Consider the following 19220-nt stretch of genomic DNA (forward strand, 5'->3'; position numbering starts at 1 on the left):
TTTGTTTTAAATATAAAAAAAGTCATTTAAACACCTATGAGCAAGTTAGAAACCAACAATAAAGGCATAGTTTGTGATCTGAGGAATTAGGTTCATAAAAAAGAAAATGGGAAAAACATTGTACAGCTGTTAGCTGTGCAGTAACCTCAAGCTGCTTAAGGTGCAGTGATTTATTTAGATGCAATACAGTATATAAGGGAAAAACAGAGTTTGTACGATACTAATGAGCTTGAAAGTCGGTATTTGCTCAGACCGCTATCATTCTTCAACACAACCTGAACTCCTGATAGTGTTGCATTGTGTGTTTTTCTATCCAGGTTTGATTTTACAGCATTGACAGTGTGTTTGGCATCATTGTCACGGTGAAAAATGAAGCTGCTGCCATTCAGATGCTTTTCAGATGGTATTGCACGGTGGATCAAATTCTGACAGCACTTTTCTGTGTTCATAATTACATTAATTTTGAAAAGAGCTCCTACACCACTCGCCTGATTCATCATTCATCGTTAGAGTAGCACAACGGAGCTGGTTAGCAAGAAAGTCCTGATTTCTGATTGCTTGAGAACTTGACTTTCAGATACTGTTCATTTTTTGTATAGTTGCTTTAGGTATGTCACTTCTTCTTTTGTCCTCCACTTTTCCAGTTTCCTTAAATTTCTTTAAGTATACGCTGCACCCGATGCTGACATATGCCAGGTTTTCCATGAGCAGCTCTTCGGGATCATCTTGATGATGCAGAAACAGAATGTTATGCCTGTCAAACTGTGTTATCTTTGACATTTTTCATATTTTAAAATAAAGAAATGGGACCAAACGATTTGTTTTATCGACAGGCTGCTAGTAACAAAGTGCCTAAATTGGTTATTCACTAAGTTCAATGGCACATGCCTTGAGTTAGATGCCTTTTTTATGCTTTAATGATTCACAAGTAAATTCCCTGTACTGTAAAATAAAAAAGTATAAACATAAAACTTGTCCCAGAAAGAAATGAATAAATGGGATAAAATCGATAGATGGCAATATCTTAACCTTCTCAGACCCGAGCCCTCAGAGGCCATTTTTATTTAAGCATTTTTTTTTAGCTGTTTGCGATGAGCGAGACTAGATAAGGATAAAACTCAGGCTTCTTGTTTGAACAGGAAGTTGTTACCTGGTTTTGAGACACCTTTTTTCCTTGTAAAAGCAGAGTTATGGTGCATCTGTTCTGTTCTGTGATTGGCTGCTTCTGTTTCACCCTTCACGTGATAATTCTCCGTCACACAGCAGAGAGAGGTAATCAATCAATCAAGGCCATTAACCTGCGGTCATGAAGACATTCGCTTCGTTGTCTGCTCGACTTAATTGATTATTAGCACAAGTTTATTGGTTTTGACGGTGGCGTTCATGGACGAAGACGGTGACGCAGGTGAAGACTTGGGTAAGGATACTCAGGCTGCCCTTTAATTGTTTTATTGGCTTGTTTTAGCCTTTTCAATTGATGCACGCGGACAAACTTTTAACGCCATTTTTTAACAAACTTTTGAAAGACGTCTTATTTAAAGCTTTTATCCCCCCCCCGTGAGTGAAGCTCCCAGTGCAGCTCTGCTCCGCGGAGACGACTTAAGACACGGTTATTAACATTCACGACCCGGTGTTTGGAGATGGGGACAGCTTGGCTAGTTTAGCAGCACCTAGCCGCTCAGAGTTAATTAACGGTCAGGTGAGGTGGTGGCACGAGGCGGCGCACGGCTGGGACACTAATTAAGCCACCGCAGGCTGCTGCTCCTCCCGAGACCAACGCGCGTTTTATTTGACCTGCAGGTCACCACGTGACCCCGGAGATGTGAAAGAAATCCTCAAACATCATCGGGTTATTTCTCCAAATACTGGTACCTTATCTGACTCCAGCTCAGTGAGTGACAGAGGAAAATGCACCAATGTAGCTGAGCGGCGTGAGAGTACACCATGAATGCATATACACCTGCTTTCTGGCATTTTCAGAGTTGAGATGTGCTTTTCATTAATATAGGTTGCTTCAGTTTGAATAACTTAAAAAGAGAAAAGAAAAGAAGCTGGACTGAATCAAAATTACCCAAATAAAGATGGAAATTATTGAGTTTAGTGATTCCAATATTGATCAATAGGTGATTGATTTGATTCCTTATCACCACCATGACTAAGCAGATCACATTCAATCCAGTTCTCTTTATACAGCGCCAAATCACAATAACAGTCGCCTCAAGGCACTTTATATTGTAAGGTAGACCCTACAATAATACCTACACACAAAAATCCAACAATTATATGACCTCTATGAGCAAGCACTTTGGCGACAGTGGGAAGGAAAAACTCCTGAAGACATTACATTCATGCAAATTAATTGCATGTTGTGTGGTCAAATGTTTGTGTATGTTGGAGGCATTTTCCCTCTTTTTTTTGTGATCAGTGTGTGTTACTTTCTCTTTGGAGTAATTAAGTAATTTGTTACACTGCTCATTGCACTATCATGTTACTCTATAAAATAGCTGAAACGCATTGTCTCAAAACTACCATTTAACAATATAAACATGAGGTTACAGTCTTACACACAGCACAAATCCCTATCCTAACGAGGGTGACACAAATGATCTTTCTCTTAGTATTTAGTTGTGAACACAAAGTAAAGATGAAAACCAGCACGAAAACACTTAAAAGTGATTCTACTTTAGAAACATTAAGGGGTAGAAATGGAGGCTGCAACCCAACTGCTTATGTTTGTTACCTGTTAAAGTTCAGGGTCTGGCTGCTGGGCTGGGGCCCGCATTCACTCAGCTTTCACTCTGGGTTCTTGGCTAGCTTGGTTTTAGCATGCTGTGTGTGTGAAGAGTCAAAGTAGTGTTAGCAGCATAATGCAGTTGTTTCTGAGCTGGATGTAGTTTCCACTTTACCATCACGTGCTCGTCCTTTTGTGAAATAAGAGTAACATCCATATCCACGCTGCAGACTGTGCCACTGTTTTAACACGGGACCACAAGTGCAACTGAAACAGAAACAGGATGATAGGCAGGCTGACTAACAACAAGGAATTGGACTACTGGGAACCGATTCCACACAAGAACTGGTTCTCGATTCCTATCCCTATTACCAAAGGCAGAAATATAGTTTGGTTAACTACAGCAATTTTAAAACCTAGCAATGACCCACTTGACAGTGGACATGTAATGAAATTATTGCACAGTGTCATAAGAAATTAAGTCAACCCAGCAAAAGTGCCACTCAGTTAAGTTTATATTATAAGCGTAAACTCAAAAGCCAACAACAATAAATAAAATATAGGGAACGCGTCACCTGTCTGGTCAGATGCCAAGCAGTGGAGCTAGGCTGTGAGCCACTAACGACTCAATTATTCATAGTACTGATACCATCACTGGTATTGGTATCGGATTGATACTAGCACAATAGGATCAATATGTTAACCCTATTAAAATGTGTTCAGATTTTGCAGATTGGTGATGATTCATCTCATAAGTCATGAAACGCTGATCTCCCCCACATAAGCTGCCTTTATAAGTTAAAAGTATCACTATTGGTTTTGGTATCAGTAATACTGGCCCTGTGTTTACTTGGTATGGTATTAAATAATAATAAATGGCAGGAATCACCCGCATATGCAGAAAGGTTGCATCTCACCTTTCTCTTTAAGGTCTTCCTTTTTTCCCTCCCATCTTCAACATCCTTTGTCCAGTATATCCACTACTTCCCCTACAGATGTCCAAACCGTCTCAGCCTTCCTGCTCTAACTTTGTCTGCAGAGTGCTCAACCTGGGAACTGGTTGGGAAATAAAAAGAATGACATTGAACAACAACTTTCCTTTTGGTGAAGGAAGCATTTGTAGTTTTACTAGTTAACACACAAAAAAAGGTGTTAGTTCACTTTTCCCAACACTGCAGAGGCCTGATGATGGAGTGGGATTTCATCTTGTTTGGTTATCAGGGTTTTTCTGTGCTATTAAGATGGTTCACTTCTTACCAGGGTGCTTCACCATGATAACTTGTTCCCTAGATTAGAGATCATTAGGTCTGAAATCAGCGTCTACTGACCTGTCAGTTCTCGGGGAAATGATGACACCATTTCTGGAAGATTCCTCTGACTTCCTGTGTGAATAGTAGGAGAGTCTAGTGTCTTCACACTTCCCAGATGATCAATAAGAGAGATATATTTTTAGATAAACATTTTTTTTCCCTTATTTTTTCCCTTCCACTGTTGGCTGGTTTGTATTTAATTTGCACATAGACTAAGCCTGTCTTTGAATTCTGTTTGTTGCATTTACTCTTCACTTGCTCTCAGATCATCAACCAACAGTGAAGCTGCAGCTGAAAGAATGAGAACTAACATTGCTTTCTAAACATTAATTTAGTCATTTACTCATTATAATCCATGAGATTCTGATAAACAGTGGGCATTTTTGCTGTCTTTCTCTCCTGGCTTTAAATAGGCTAAACTTTATTACCCTCTATTTTCCTGTCTTACAAAGCGCTGAGTGTCCATGCATTCACTCAGTGCTTTCAGTATTTATCTACTTTTCCTTCACCACCGCTGCTTTGTCTGGAGCAGCTGTGTTTCTCTCAGTCTGTATTATGTATTCAACCATTTCGTGGTTTTCTAATATTATAGATTCATCTTTTGAACAATCAGCTGCTCTGTTACTAACATCTGTTTTCTGTTGATAATGCCACAGATGCCACCCAGTTTAATGTGAATGTGCAGGTTAAAATCTAGGTTAACTTAGTGAGTTGATAAAAGCTTGATGTGTTCCTGACTAAATATGTTCGGATAAGGGAATCCAGATAACACAAAGACAACCTGGGTATGTTGAACTCGCTTTATAATACTTAGCTCCAGCTTATAATGACTTGAGGTGAGAAACCTTCAGTTTTCAGGAGCTTGTTAGGAAAAACATGCATATTTGGGCATATTTTTGCAATATCTGACCAAATAAACTGGGTAAAATGATCCATAATGAAAACATAGTGCAGTAGGCTGGAACTTAAAGATCAAAGACTTCTCCTAACTGCCACAAAATGATTTCTGGCTTTGAAGTTCTTGAGCTTGTAATCATTTTTCAGACTGGCCTGATCCAAAAATGTATTTCTGTTATTATTGTATTCTTGTAGAAGTCAAGATGTAATATGTTGATGATAATTATGAACTCATTAATGTCCAGAGTACTATATTACCAGAAGGTAGGATGCTGAAGTAAAACCAGATGAGTGATTTTTAGTCTAAGTTTTTAAGTTAAAAAACAAATTCTTGCTTTACTCTGTTGCAGACTGTCCAAGCCTTCTGTGTGAGGAACTGGAGGATTTGTCAAAAAACAGCAACCGAGGGAACATGAGCAGGAGGAGAAGGAGGAGGAGGAGGAAGAGGAGGGAAATGGAGGAGGAAGTGTTTAGTCAGTGGGAGGATGAAGAGGCAGCAGAGGAGACATGGCGAGAAGAGAAGGATGGGGAGGGGGGAAAAGAAGAGAAAGTTGTGACAGAGGAAGAAGAGGAGGAGCAGGTGAAGCCTGAGAGTGGGCTGAAAGTGGGGGCGGCACAGGAGGTGCAGATGGAAGACAACAAGATTGAGAAGGCCAAGGAAACAATTGCTGATGAACAAGAGAGTACAGTGACAAAGCGCTTGGCACAAAAAGATGAGCAGAAGAAGAGTAAGAAGAAGCGAGGGAGGAAGCAAAGTGAGCAGGTGAGAAGTAAGAGAGGAGTAAAGGATGTTGGTGAGAGGTCTGAGGAGGAGAAGAAAAGTGCGACACAGGAGGTGCCAGCGATGAGCTCAGAGGAGACCTCAGCTCTGACGAACAGCTGTGACCTCTCTGACCCACTCTACTTGGGGTTTGGGGGGACGGGGCTGTGTTGTCCCCCAGTTCCCATCCCCCTGCTGTACTCCTCGCAGCCTCCTGTCTCCATCCAGCCCACGTGTCCTCAGCCACAGGGTAACAAAAGACCTCATAGCCCCCTTCTGCCTCACAGTGTCCCCCAGCAGGGCCCACAACCACTTGAGGTGAGAGGAGACCATTCATGTGCTCATACCTGATGATTTGTGAACTACTTGAAATGTATTTTCCCTTTCATTTCTTCTTGAGTGCTCAAGATTCATTGCACGCTGAACCTGAGTGACACATTCACACCAAACTCTGTTTGTATGCTGCTGTATTTCAGACACACAGATTTAAGATCTTTCTCAAACTTAAGCCAGTTTCACACATGAACCCCAACAATGTTAGGAAATCATGTCAGTACATTCCCTCGGATGGTTCTTTTTCACATGTAAGAACTTTGGATGCATTCTCCCCACTAATATTTTGCTGGGTTTTGTCAAGGATGCTCTCTGAGTGTCCTTGAAAGGTTCTCGCCTACCCACGTCAAAATAGCCCTAATTACTTGAACTGAAGGTAACTGGACTTACATTTTTTGGGGTTTATAAAGGTGTGTCTCCACTCACCCAAGAAGCTTCTTTACTTCTTAAATGTCTTAAGGCCCAGGTATTTAACCTCTGATGGGGTTGTCACTTTAAATGTGGTCCTAAAAGATGTGGACAAGCCTGTTCTGTCCAATTTAGACTTCTGCTGGGAATCTTTGTAGTGCCTGCAATGTAACCTATGTAAATGGTCAACGTCATTGCTGGCATTTATGGTGCATTGTGTTAATTACAATGTGCTAATGTCCTGGTCTTTTATATGTAGTGCCAGCCAATAGAAAAAAAAAAAAAATTTTGGGACTAGGGATTGAAATCTGCCCCTCAAGATTTTTCACTTGTTTATACATTCCCTTACATCCATTCCAATAGTTTACACAGTCTCCCTCCAGAAATTTGCTGACATTTGTGAGTACTTATATTGATACTACGTTCCTTATATTGAAGAGATGATCGTTACTTTCACTGATAAATTTTAAAACTGCAGTGAAAAAGGTGGGGAAGAAAAAAAGAAGCACAAAACTGCAATCGATGGTGCTGAAATGGCCAATCACAACAATCGCGGGCTACGTTGAGCTAACATGTAGTCGCATTGCTAGGGTGATGCACAAGAGGTTTCCCCATAGGTTTTCAGAGGGGTTTGAGGTTAAGACCTATATGTTTATATTTATATAAACATTTGCAGACACGTTGGAAGTTGGTGCGTTCCAGAAACAGTGAGGAAAAACTGGATTTGTTTTGGTTATTAGCGATAAAAACACATTCATGGATGGAACCTGACCAGTGCTCTGTGTATAGCTTATTTAGCGAGTCAAAAATACACAACAGTGGCAGTACAGTTTAAAAACACTTATTCTATTTATTCAGGTACACACTAATAGCTACAGCATAGATTTCTTGCTGAAGCATAGTCAGTCTTTAAGGGTCATATGAGTCAAGATGTGACTCCTCTGTGAGACATTGCCCTGCCATATTGTTGTGAGCTATTAAGGTCACATGGGTCAAGCTGTGGGGGTTGGGAAGAGGATTTCAGGACTGCATTATAGGTGGCTGATAGTTAGCGTCACTACCTCCACTCAGTGGTGGTTGTTCACAGTGCCTATAGATGTCTGTATTCTTGATCGAAGATCTCTGCTCTCCTATGTAAAGGTCCGAGCACTCCTCACTGCATTGCATGGTGAACTATGCATTCTTTAGCATGTGTCAGAGTATTTTGATGGGGTAGTTTTTTGCGAGGGTGTTGCTGTGTCTGAAGTGCACTGGGATGTTGTGCTTGGAGAAATTTCTCCAACAAACTTGCCAGATGCTGTCTGAGTAAAACATGGAGGATGCAGGATACATAACGCCCACTCGCTTGTTGTGAATACTCTCGATAATTACCTGTAGCATCCTCATAGGGGTTCAGGTGGAAATGATTCTGTATTAAGCAGCGCAAAGACAGTTTATCTGAATGATTTGGACATTTGTGTCGGGAGAATTTCAGGGTTACAGTGTGTGAAAAGACAAAAATAAACACATTATACTTGGCTGCTGATCATGAAGTTTAACCTTTAACCCAACAGTTTTGCATTTTCGAGTAAATCTCAACAGGTTTCTAATAATGGCTCATTCAGTGTGTAATTACAGTCTAATGTGTATGAAATATGCACACCTACAGTCCTCTGAATTATTAATGATGCAGCTGTGAAAATGGCATCCTGGATTTGAATGTTTGGCTCAGTGTGTAATGTAGTGTGATATCTGTAGGTGACAGATTCTTTGAAGCCATTAACAAGCTCATTCAGCGTGTGGAGAAAGATCTCATCCCACTGAAAAGCTATGTAAGGTGATAATAGTAAATTAGTTGTTCTTTACTGTTATTTGCCAGGATGACACTCTTGGACCCACAGCATGCACTGTGCTAGTAATCGGTACTTTAATGTTTACCACTCAGACGTAGATCTCAGATAATGTCACGGGTTCTACAACAGCAAGACGTTTCAGACCAGATCAAATCAGAAATGATTGTTTGTTTTTGAACTACGCTAACCTGAAGACAAATTTTTACAGAGACTGACAACTGAAATGTGAGTTTGGTAGAGCTGGAACAGCCAGTTACCAGTTTGGCAGGAGAAGAACTGTTTATTTTCATAACTGATCAATCTTTAAGACTACTTTACTTGTTCTTGTCTCTGGACAGTTTTGATATGTTTGGTTATTGTCTGTCATCAGAAAAAGTAAGCAGTTTGAAGACATTACATCAGGTCCTGGATAACTGCGGTGGGCATTTTTATATTCACTAGATTTAATGAACCAAGCAATTAACAGAAAATGAGAAAAATCATTACCTGCTGGCTGCAGCCCTGGAACAGACGTGTTAATATCACATATGGGAAAGAACAATGGAAATTAATTACTTGGTCGTGGAAGTCCTAAATGAACTTTTATTTTTGGGAAATGATTGCTGCATTGCTTTGTGTGGGCTGAAACATTCAGCTCTGCACTGCACTCAAAGGTCCCCCCCCCCCCCCCCCCCAAAAAAAAAAAAAAAACAACTCTCCGAAATTATATTTAGCTTTTAAAAATGTGGTAATTGATACCTGACTAAATCCTTGTTTTAAAGGGGGGAAAAAACATTGGGACATTTTACAGAATTTGACTGAAAACATCTGTGCTGAGGTAGTGTTTCTTCATGGCAGATGGAGATAACGCAGGTATACTCCACCCGACGCTCCATCCGCTACAGCACCAGGGGCCGAGGTCGAGCCCTCAGCTTCCCACTGCTGCCAGGGATAGAGTCTGTGGACAGCTGCCTGCTGCCACCTGCACCGAAGAAGAAAACACGGACGCTCTACAGCACAGGTGAGGGGAAACGTCTCTGTGTGTGCTCACATTTGACTGCTGTGCAAATTATTGCCCTGTAATTTGTGTGTGTGTACACTAACGTACTCTTGCGTACAGATCAGTTAGAGCATCTAGAGGCCCTTTTCCAAGAGGATCACTATCCGGACGCGGAAAAAAGGAAAGTGATTGCTGCTTCAGTCGGCGTCACACCTCAGAGAATTATGGTTAGACTCTTACTCTGTTCATCTTCTGTGAAATTTTACTGAAGACTTGTGATGTTTTCCTTATGAAGATGTGTTACTGGCATTTTTTTCTTTGTGTTCCTGAAAATCCCATCTCATCGTCTGTAAAGCAGTTTCTACATTTTGTTGGCCTCCTCAGTCTTTTATTTGTTTCCCCCTGAATGTTTCTGGGTCCCAGGTCTGGTTTCAGAACCGGAGGGCAAAGTGGAGGAAAGTACGTGCTGTTACAGCAAAGGTGGAACATGGACAGAGTAGAGCCGAATACAGTCCACATCACCAAATCAATCCCATCCCCACACTGGCTCACAACAGGTATTTCTGTTTCTTTTATTTCTGTGTGTCTGTGTAGGTTTGCAGTCATCCAGGTCATGGTAGTCTAGAGAGACTGAAGAAAATAAGGTAGATGAACTTCTTTAGGTTTGAAGGCTGTACACTTAAAGAATAAAGGTCACTCTTTTGAGGATGCCAGTGCTCACAATTTAGACTAAGAAGACAAGATGGTTTGAGAGAGAAGTAAAGGAGGTCATTTGTTCTTGCAAAGGTTTCTTCGGTTAAAAGGGAGTTTTTTTGTTTTTTTTCCTTCTTGCTGTTTCTCACTCCTAGGGTGTCGTCTGATTGCTTTCTCTGCATTATTGTAGGGCCTTTACCTTACAATGCAAAGTGCCTTGAGGCAACTGCTGTGATTTGGCACTATATAAATAAACCAGAATTGAATCCACATCCACTGTGAACGACCATCGTTGATGTGACGTCATTTGTATGCGACACAACAATGGAGAACGTCGAGACGATGGTGTACCTGCTGCTCTGTGTGGCTTTTTTTTTTTTTAAGGGGGGGGGGGGCGAGAAATTTCCCTCGTTGTCGGCTTTCAGAAATGGTAGTTTTGTTTTTTGTGATTAAGTCGCTCTCATGAATGAGTTACATCTGTTGAAATCACATTTTTGGATAGGCTAGATCACTTCGAACCGGAGCCAAGTAGGTACTGAAAGTGTTATTGCGGTGTCTTTACTCAGTGTAGTCTGGTACTTTAGTGCTGATTCAAACCCTGCCTCAACTGAACTATTAAGGTCACATGATGAGGTTGGGCAAGCCCTCACAGTGACTTTACCCTTAACCCACCCCCCCCCCCCCACCCCCCCGGTGATAGTAATACAGTCTTTTTTTTTTCTTTCTCACACCTTGGCTCATGTGAAGAAGCTCTGGGTTAATAATGGGTCAATGACCCTCAGGACCACTTCCAAAGCCCCCCACTAGGCGTTAAATACCTGGGACACTCCGTCTTTTGTTTTTAGAACTGAAGAAGACTCTTGGATAAGAGGTGAATTATCTTCACAAAACGCTACGTCCAGATGAACAGAATCAACTTTTGGACATTTACTTACCTGGATGATTGAGCATGCATCAAGATATCTTCACAAACCTAAAGAAGTCCAGTTGACCCCCCCCCCCCCCCCCCACACACACACACACCTCTCTAGATTTTTTTTTTTTTTTTTTTTTTTTTTTTTTTTTATCTCTGTACTTTGATTTGATTCATGCTTAAGTGCATTTTTGTTCTTTGTCTTTGTTTTAGCAAGGGAGCCGCTTCTTTGTCTCGTTATTATGCTCCCAAGCTACCCCAGCTTGCCCCTGTGCCACCTTCATTCCCCACCATAACCACTCAGAGCCCACCCTCCCACAGCAGCCTGTTGTCCAGCCTCAGCAGCCCAGGTGTGAAAATCCACACATGCACATTTTATGACACTCTGCTTTTAATGCATTAGCTTGATGAGCATTCAGTCTGTCTGTGAGGAATTCTGTTTATCTTATTAAAATAAACGACTCAACCTAAATTGCATACAAAGGTGTTAAAGATCGCATCACCCTTCAGCTGAGCTATGATGTTAGCAAGCTCTGTGCCCTTTTGTTTTGCACATTACACATTTGCCTAATAAGCGACATCCAGTGCAAAAATAAATATACATAATCATTAAAAAGAAATCAAACATGCAGACCTTCCCACTGTGGTGAGCCCTTGTGTATAAGTGAACAGCTGAAAGTAGCATTGGAAAGAAAATAGGTCCTACATAAAACTGCTCATAACAAGGTTTTTGAATTTTTATTTTAGTTTTGTTTGATTAAACAGACAAAGCTGTTAAGTTTTTTTTGCAACGTGAAGACCATCTCGTTCCATTGATGAAAAGGGAAACATCACAACAAAACAATCTAGATGGATACATAAGTCTAAAGGTCAGAGGAAAATATGTAAACTTGGATTTGGGATTAAGTTTCCCTTCAACCTGAATTATCATTCCTTTGTGAGGTGCTGATGAATGATTACAATCAGAATACTTTATTAATCCCAAAGGAAATGATCTCAAACCGGACCAGCTTAAATTCTTTGATGTCTGGATGATCAAGCAGCGATGCAGTCACCCCACCTCCACCATGGCTGAAAATTTTTTACATTTTCTTAGGACCCTCTGTTAACATTAGTTATTTTTACTGGAAGAAAAGACAAAGCTTGTCCACCAAAACTCTTTCAGTTGTAGGGTCGGTTATGTAAAGTAGCAGCAAATTTGACCTCGATAAAATTTGTGGCTTTTATGGCATTACAAACATAGCTTTTTAACGGATTTTCCTACATATGAGGAAGTGTTTATAGAAGAATGACATCTTTGTTCAGCTCAGCGAACCTTCACACTACAGGGTGAGATAGTAAAATTACACAGAAACCAAACTACAGTATCTCTGTCTAATCTTACTTTGTAATTGCTTGGTTTTTATCTGTTAGGTGAAAGCAGAGTGAGGGATACAGGCCAGCAACAGCTTTCATCTCAGGAGGGTTTGGTGGAGTATCTCCCCCGTCCCATGCAGAGCCCTCCCCCTCTGCGGCGAGCCAGCCTTCCTCTTTTCACCTCGACCTTTAACTCTGCAAACCCCACTCCCCCTCTCCTCAACACACCAGCCCACACCCCACCCCTCTTCCTGGATGCTCTGGAGGGTGGCTCTACCTTGGCCCACCGTGAGACCCAGTCTCTGCCGACTGACACCAGGTCAGCTCCACTCACAGCAAACTGTGACATGAATACTAGAGGATGCTTCAAATATGGATGAGTATAAGAGCTGACAGCAGGACAGAGTAGGCAGAGAGGGAATCTGTGAAATACTGATGTAGTGATGGCTCACACAGTGTCTGTAGTAGCAGGGAGTCAGTTTTAGCTAAAATATGCTGTGAGAGATTGCACTTAGTCACTTTGTTCTTATGCAATTATGGTTGTATGACTATAGATGTGTGACAGCACTAAAACTTCTACTTTGGAGATACGGTTGGCAGTATCTGTGCATGTTCAGTAACGCAGATGCACTGCATAGAGATAGTGGCAGAAACCTCATAAATAATGTGACACCTGAGAATAAAACTCTGATTGTGTCTGTCTGGTTCGATATCACTAGAAGTAATCATAAGTGCAACCACAACCTACAGAGGAGCAATAATCAAAGATGTTCATGTTTGTCACTAAATTCTTGTTTGTGTTGTCCTCAGTTTGCTCTTTGACTTGGACTACCTGACGTCTAGCCAGCAGAGCAACACTCTGTCTTACCAGCTCCAGACCTCCTACCCCACCAGCCAGCCTCAGCTCCAACCTCAAGCATCTCTGCCCCGCATGACCTACCTCACACCATCCCCCTACCTCACCCCTAACCCTCCAGAGTCTAATCCTACTTCCTACCTGACTTTTGGCCCTGGAGGAAACTCGACAGGAGTGGTGACCTATTCCACCACGGGTCATGCCTACTTTCAGTCCCAGAGTTCAGGTCAAATCCTACTGCAGTCATCTGGTCACCACGGTGAGTCACTGGGGTAAAATGAGATTGCATTAATTTATGTATTGGAAAAAATATGAAATTTTACTCTGACAAAAGATCCTATAGGATCAAATGGAAAGTAAAAACTATACACCCTACATCAGTGTAAACTAACCCAGAAGTCAAAAGAAAGTTTGACTTGCTGCTTTCTATGTAAACTGATGTTTGCACCATCATTGAACAAGGATTCAGTTTTTCAATAATTATTTTTAATCTTGTATTATACATTGCTCTCATCACTGTCATATCATCAGCTTTAGTCACCATTCAGTCGGTGGTGCAAATTAGAAAGATCAGAAGCTTTGTAGTTGGATGTTTAAATTACATGGTGATTTAATAAGGAAATGTATAGGTCAGCATTGATTAATAAGACAAAAGGGAGTCATGTTGAGGGCACAGGAAAAACATTAGAATTAAATGGTATGCAGATACTCTTGGCATTCTTAGTCTTATGACGGGTGAAGTGTTTGAGGTTTCAATTACTGCCACTGAAGCTGAATTTTCAGTCTGTTTGGATCTGTGTGTGTTTTCCATCCAGCTGGGATTACAGCGTACCAGTCTTACCCATGGGGCAACATGTGCAGTCAGCCAGCCATGCACCAGCGTACTCAGTGCCCTCCTGCTTACCCTGGCAGCTTGGGACCCGGTCGAGAGCACCAGCCTACCTCTTCCACCACCCTCCCTCTTCCTTCGTTCTTCCCTGGGGAGGACCAGGAGTCGTTGCATGCAAATTCCCAGAATCCTTCACTCAACCAGACTTTCACAAGCAGCACCACCAGCACCACCACCGTCCTGCCACCTGTGTCAACGCTGCGGCACTCTTGCCTCAGGGTGGAGGATACTCCAGCCAGGGAGTCATTGCTAATGCCCTCGCAGGTCAACACGGCCTCTCCAGAAAGCCCTGCAGTGCCCTCTTGTGTCAAACTTGAGTATGACAGTCCTAGAGAGATCCACAGCCACTTCCACTGCGACTTTTCTCCCATACATTTTTGACTTTAAGTGTGTGTGAGCGTGTGTGCATGTGTTTCAACTGTCTATGTAAATATAATATGTGTGAATTTCTAAATTTCCTGTTTTTGTTACTATTAGGATGTTCTCAGCTGAAATGTGAAAGCCACCAGGCTTTAGTTTGCTGGCTGCAATAAATGCTCATTGCGCTGTTAATAATTTATTTCTGCCTTTAACTTGCTTTTATAATATAAAACAACAATTGAAGCATATTTTGTTTTTGTCTTAGGACAGTTTGTTTTTGCTCAAATTGTAGCTTATTTCAGGCACCTCAGAAAAGATATCTTGGTACCAGTTTAGAAATCAGAACGAGATGTAAAGAAACACTACACTGAAAAATAACATCACTGAGTCTGTATTTTTTAAATTGGCTAAAGAATTAATCAGGGACATTCAAGTCTGGCTTCAGTCACATGTTCTGCTAAAATATGGTGATAGAAATGTTGCACAAATGTAACCTGCTACATTTCAGAGGAACAACCCCCCCCCCACCCCACTGTTCAATAAAGACACAAATATACTATAATATCCTTAGAAGAAGTTATAAATATATATGTAGTCCTGTTGCTTTTTTGTTTTTGAATGTTAGGGCTTTAAAATGTTTCTGGTTCCAATGTCTCTGTGATTCGGTTAAACTGGATAAAGAATTTGTTAACATTTGTCAGTCCTGCTGTGGTCACCCATAAGTAGAAGCTGATTTATAAACTGATAATATGAGGTGTGATCATAATGATCCACAACTCTGGCCATCAAGATGAAGGTCATGGCCTTTTTTTTTTTTTTTTTAAGACTGGTGGATCTCCCCTTCAAGGTTTTCTTCCTGTGCACTTCTAAACTGTTCCCAGTGTTGCTGCTAATTTTAGATCAATCCTGCTTTGCACGCTGGATTTTATCCACTGTGTCAAAGCTGTGAGATTTTGATCTAAAGTTTCATATCAGAAGAGGACTGGTGGTGAAAGCAGATTCTGTCCGTGTGGTCCAGGTAGTTCACATCCCTCGTTTTGGGATCCTCTGATTTAAATGAGGGGTTTTTGTCCGGTTTGATTCATGCTTGATTTAATCCCATGTTGGTGGTTTTTAGTGTGAGACAACCATGTGCCAGTATCTGTAGCATTAAAGATGCAGTTTTTCAAATGTTCCTCTGCTGGGGAGGAGAGTGGGTTTGACTGACAGTCTGTAATCTGATGGAGGAAGATCACGACAGTGGATTTTAGAGCAGAGTTACTCCAGACAATTACTAATACAGCCCAAAGCCTTAATCTGTGTTGCCATCTGCTGTGTTCTCACACTTACTGCACTCGCACACCGTTTATCTTTAGTATGCAAGTGAGTAACCGAGGCTTGTGGAAACCAAATCCCTATATGAAATCACACCTCTGAAAGAGCTGAAGGCTTTTTCCTAAGACTAAAAAAGACGTTTGGGAGCAATGTGACATTTTCTTGTTCTCTGTAAAATCAAAGGTTTCCTGTTTTAACTCTAGTTAATATTCCTGGTTCGTACTCCTGCTGTTTGTAAAGTTTGAAGTACAGCTTGGAATGGTGTGGGAGTAAGAGAAGGAGATATGATGAGAGCAAAGAGGAGGTGGCAGGGACTGAGGGAGCAGATAAAGGACGGGGGAGATGGAGGGACTGAGGCAATCTGCTGGTCTGGGAACAAGGGAGGAGAGCTGAGATGAGCTGTTGCTATGGGAGGAGAAGAGGATGATGGGTGGGCTCTGCCAGTAGACGTGGGAGGGAAAGAAGATGGGGATGAAGGAGAAGTGTGTTTGTAGCACGGGGAGGGGGTTCTGGGATGAACAGAACTGTTGGTTATGTAAGCTCTGTATTTGGTTTTTAATGAACCTCTCTCTTCCTGCTCACTGGCTACTGAGCTGTTACTGTTGGCAGGAGACAAGCAGCATAAACACACACGCACTCGCGCACATACACAAAAACTTCATTTGCAGTGCAGAAATTTCTTGCATAAGAAGGCACGCACAGAACTTTATTTTGTGAAGAAGTGAGGGCTCTCTTCAAACTGAAGAAGTCTGATACTGATTGGCTCTTTTTTTGAATAGTACTCGTGCTATTTACATAATTTCAGAGTCCTTCATGTATCACTGAGCTTACACATGTGACTGAGGAGCGCTTCATGTCGGGTTACTCTGTAGTTATTTTTTCCAGGACTTCCCTCGTGTGAACAGAGAGCGCTCAGAGCACAGCTGGAGGGGCACGACTGTGTGTGTGTGTGTGTGTGCAGATATGTGCATACGTGTGTGAGCACAGGTTTGGGATGCTTCTCTCCAGCCCGATCCCACCGTGTCAATATTTACTCAGTATTCTGAGATTTGAAGAAAGGCAACTTGTTTCAATATTTATGGATGTGGTCAAACATTAAATCCTCCCACTCTTTCCAAAAGCCGTGACAGTATGCGTGCACACGCACCGACTGACGGTTAAAAGTAAAAGAAAACCCCACACTGCTCGGTCAGATCAAGTAATGGAGTTTATTGATATTGGTGGATAAAGTTTATTGATATAACAGATTGAAAGTAATGATGTTGGTTGTAGAACAAAACCGAGACACAGTTTGGAGTTCCTCCAGTCGCCTGGTTCAAATAGCATTAAACTGTTGATTTTTTCGTTTGTTTTTAGAAGATATGACAAACAGACTTTGTTGGGATTGGAAGAAGATGGGACACGAGGGAGAGTTGCTCAGGAAAACAACACCCTATTGGATAAAATAAATGGATTTGTGTGTTCAAGCGTGGCTTTAAAAACGAGGACAAACAGTGGAAGGTCCAGATTTGACAGCGATAAAATATCTCAGCTAACCTTGTTGATAGTAAATATTTCCACTAAAAGTGGCATTATTTGTATGCTGCCTTATGAAAACGTTTAATGGCACGCAGTGAGGCTGAGACGGAGGAATGTGTTTGTTTTACACTTCTTTCCATGCACTCCCCGGGTCTGGCAGTACTATTGTGATGATAGTTTTCTAAACCGAGCACCTTGAAATGGTTGGCAGAGAAAAAAATAAACTTACAGGAACGTTTCCCTTTTTGGGAAAAAAGCAAATACATCGTGTCTTAATATTAGATTTCTATTTTGCTACAAGAAGGTAAACGGATGGGTTGGAAAAAGGAAAACCTTATATAACTGTGTAGTTTGAGCTGATTGTGGGTGTCCAATGAATGAATACTGATCATTATTATTTTTATTTTTTTATGGATTAGTGCTTAAAAAGACTATTTTTCCAAAGGTTTCATAATCTCATAGAGCAGCTTTGACTTGGGTGGTAAAGGGGAACTTCTACTAATCGGAAGGTGAGTGGTTGATCCCGGCTTTTCCTGTCCACATCCCGAAATGTCCTTGTGCAAGACACTGAACCCGAACACCTCTGTAATGCCAACAAAACCAGGCTGTTTACCATAAATATCAGGCAATAACTCCAGGACTCCAGGGCTCATTCGGCTGAAGGACTGATGAGCTCATGCCATGGTGAGGCATCAGACATCCATCTGTCTTTCTGCAGTTTTTCCTGCAGTATTGGTCAGAATCAAACTTACCAACAATGATTGACCAATGGGTCTTCACCCAAATGAAGCTCAAGGTCACATGTCACACACTTTCCCAGTATTGGTTTGCTTGTGTCCCCCTTTGATGGCATTTTTACCATAATTAATGACTTTAGGGTTGGTCGAGAGCTAAGGCTAAGGTGTAGGTGTAGTATTGAGTCCTGGCAATACTGACTGTAACAGGGCAACGAGCTGGTTTGTCAATCCGTTATGACCAGTGTAACTTCAGGTTTCAGTGTTCACAGTATGATGGTGACAGATTTTCCCCACCCTCTGCATTTTAGATGATAAACCTACTAAATAATCAGGCAGTCCTTGTGTTTTGTACACAGGTCATTAAATAACACTGAACAATCCAGCAGCCAATGAAATTAAATGTGCTGGTGGAGCTGTACCATAATTTCCAGTTCTAATGATGGTTAATGGCCTAATTGCAGGTATCTGGCATAGATGCTCACTGCTGACTGGATCTTCTGTAATTGTACTAAAGTGGAAAGTACAGTGTTTAAATGCATAGCAACTACTACACATGCTTCAAACCCCTCCATTCTCTCTAATTCAATAAGATCTAAAGGCCTCTATATACCGGATGTGTTAAAAACTTTTGCCGTTCACTCCCTGATTCACACCTCAGGGAGTACATCTGTACACTCAATTAAGACTCCTGACCTCAAAACACTCTGATTCACTTGATAAACCAGATTAACTGTGTTGTTGCTTAATAAGAAGGACCCACAGGTAGAGTGCTCAGCTCTAAACCAAAAAAGGTGTGTGATTAAAAAAAACAACAACTGATAACTCAGCTCAGTCTCAATCTTTTGCTGGGGTGTTTTCCTCCAGTAGGCCGGCAGCGAATGACACAGGCAGGTAAGTTTTCTAGGATAAAGAAGGAGAAGGCAGGTGAGTATAGATGCAAGGATTGGTAACACCTAAGCACCTCTACCACACTATATTACTTCTACCACAGTATGTTAACAATCTGATGACAAGTGCAGAGAAGAGCCAGGAGGAGGAAGCGCAGTTAGTGAAACAATCACACACCCACACGATAAAGAGAAGCTAGACCAAAGGGCGGAGAACAGACAGAAATCAGGCCAACACCTAAAGGCACAGGAGACCACAACAAATTTGCCCTGGATATAAAATTGGATTAAAATATGTATCCTAAATTGTTGTTGAACGACTTTTTTCTCAGTCAAGCAAACCACCTTTTTAAAGGTGGCACTTAAAATTTTTCTAAACTAATGATTAGCCAAAGATTAGGGAAAAAGTAACCTAGTTAACTGGTATTCACAGTCCCTCTCTACTGT

General features: G+C 41.4%; 1 protein-coding gene across 1 annotated transcript; it reads left to right on the forward strand.

Moving 5' to 3' along the window:
• Positions 1-14817, forward strand: nobox (NOBOX oogenesis homeobox). Its single transcript, XM_085148617.1, has 9 exons — positions 1-1417; positions 5289-6016; positions 9109-9271; positions 9371-9477; positions 9674-9807; positions 11070-11206; positions 12270-12531; positions 13023-13327; positions 13884-14817. The coding sequence occupies exons 1-9, from the start codon at positions 1384-1386 to the stop codon at positions 14336-14338; spliced, it is 2325 nt and encodes a 774-aa protein (XP_085004743.1). The 5' UTR covers positions 1-1383; the 3' UTR covers positions 14339-14817.
• Positions 14818-19220: the final 4403 nt, after the last annotated feature.

Source organism: Neolamprologus multifasciatus, chromosome 22, assembly GCF_963576455.1.
Source record: "Neolamprologus multifasciatus chromosome 22, fNeoMul1.2, whole genome shotgun sequence".
Lineage (NCBI taxonomy): Eukaryota > Metazoa > Chordata > Actinopteri > Cichliformes > Cichlidae > Neolamprologus > Neolamprologus multifasciatus.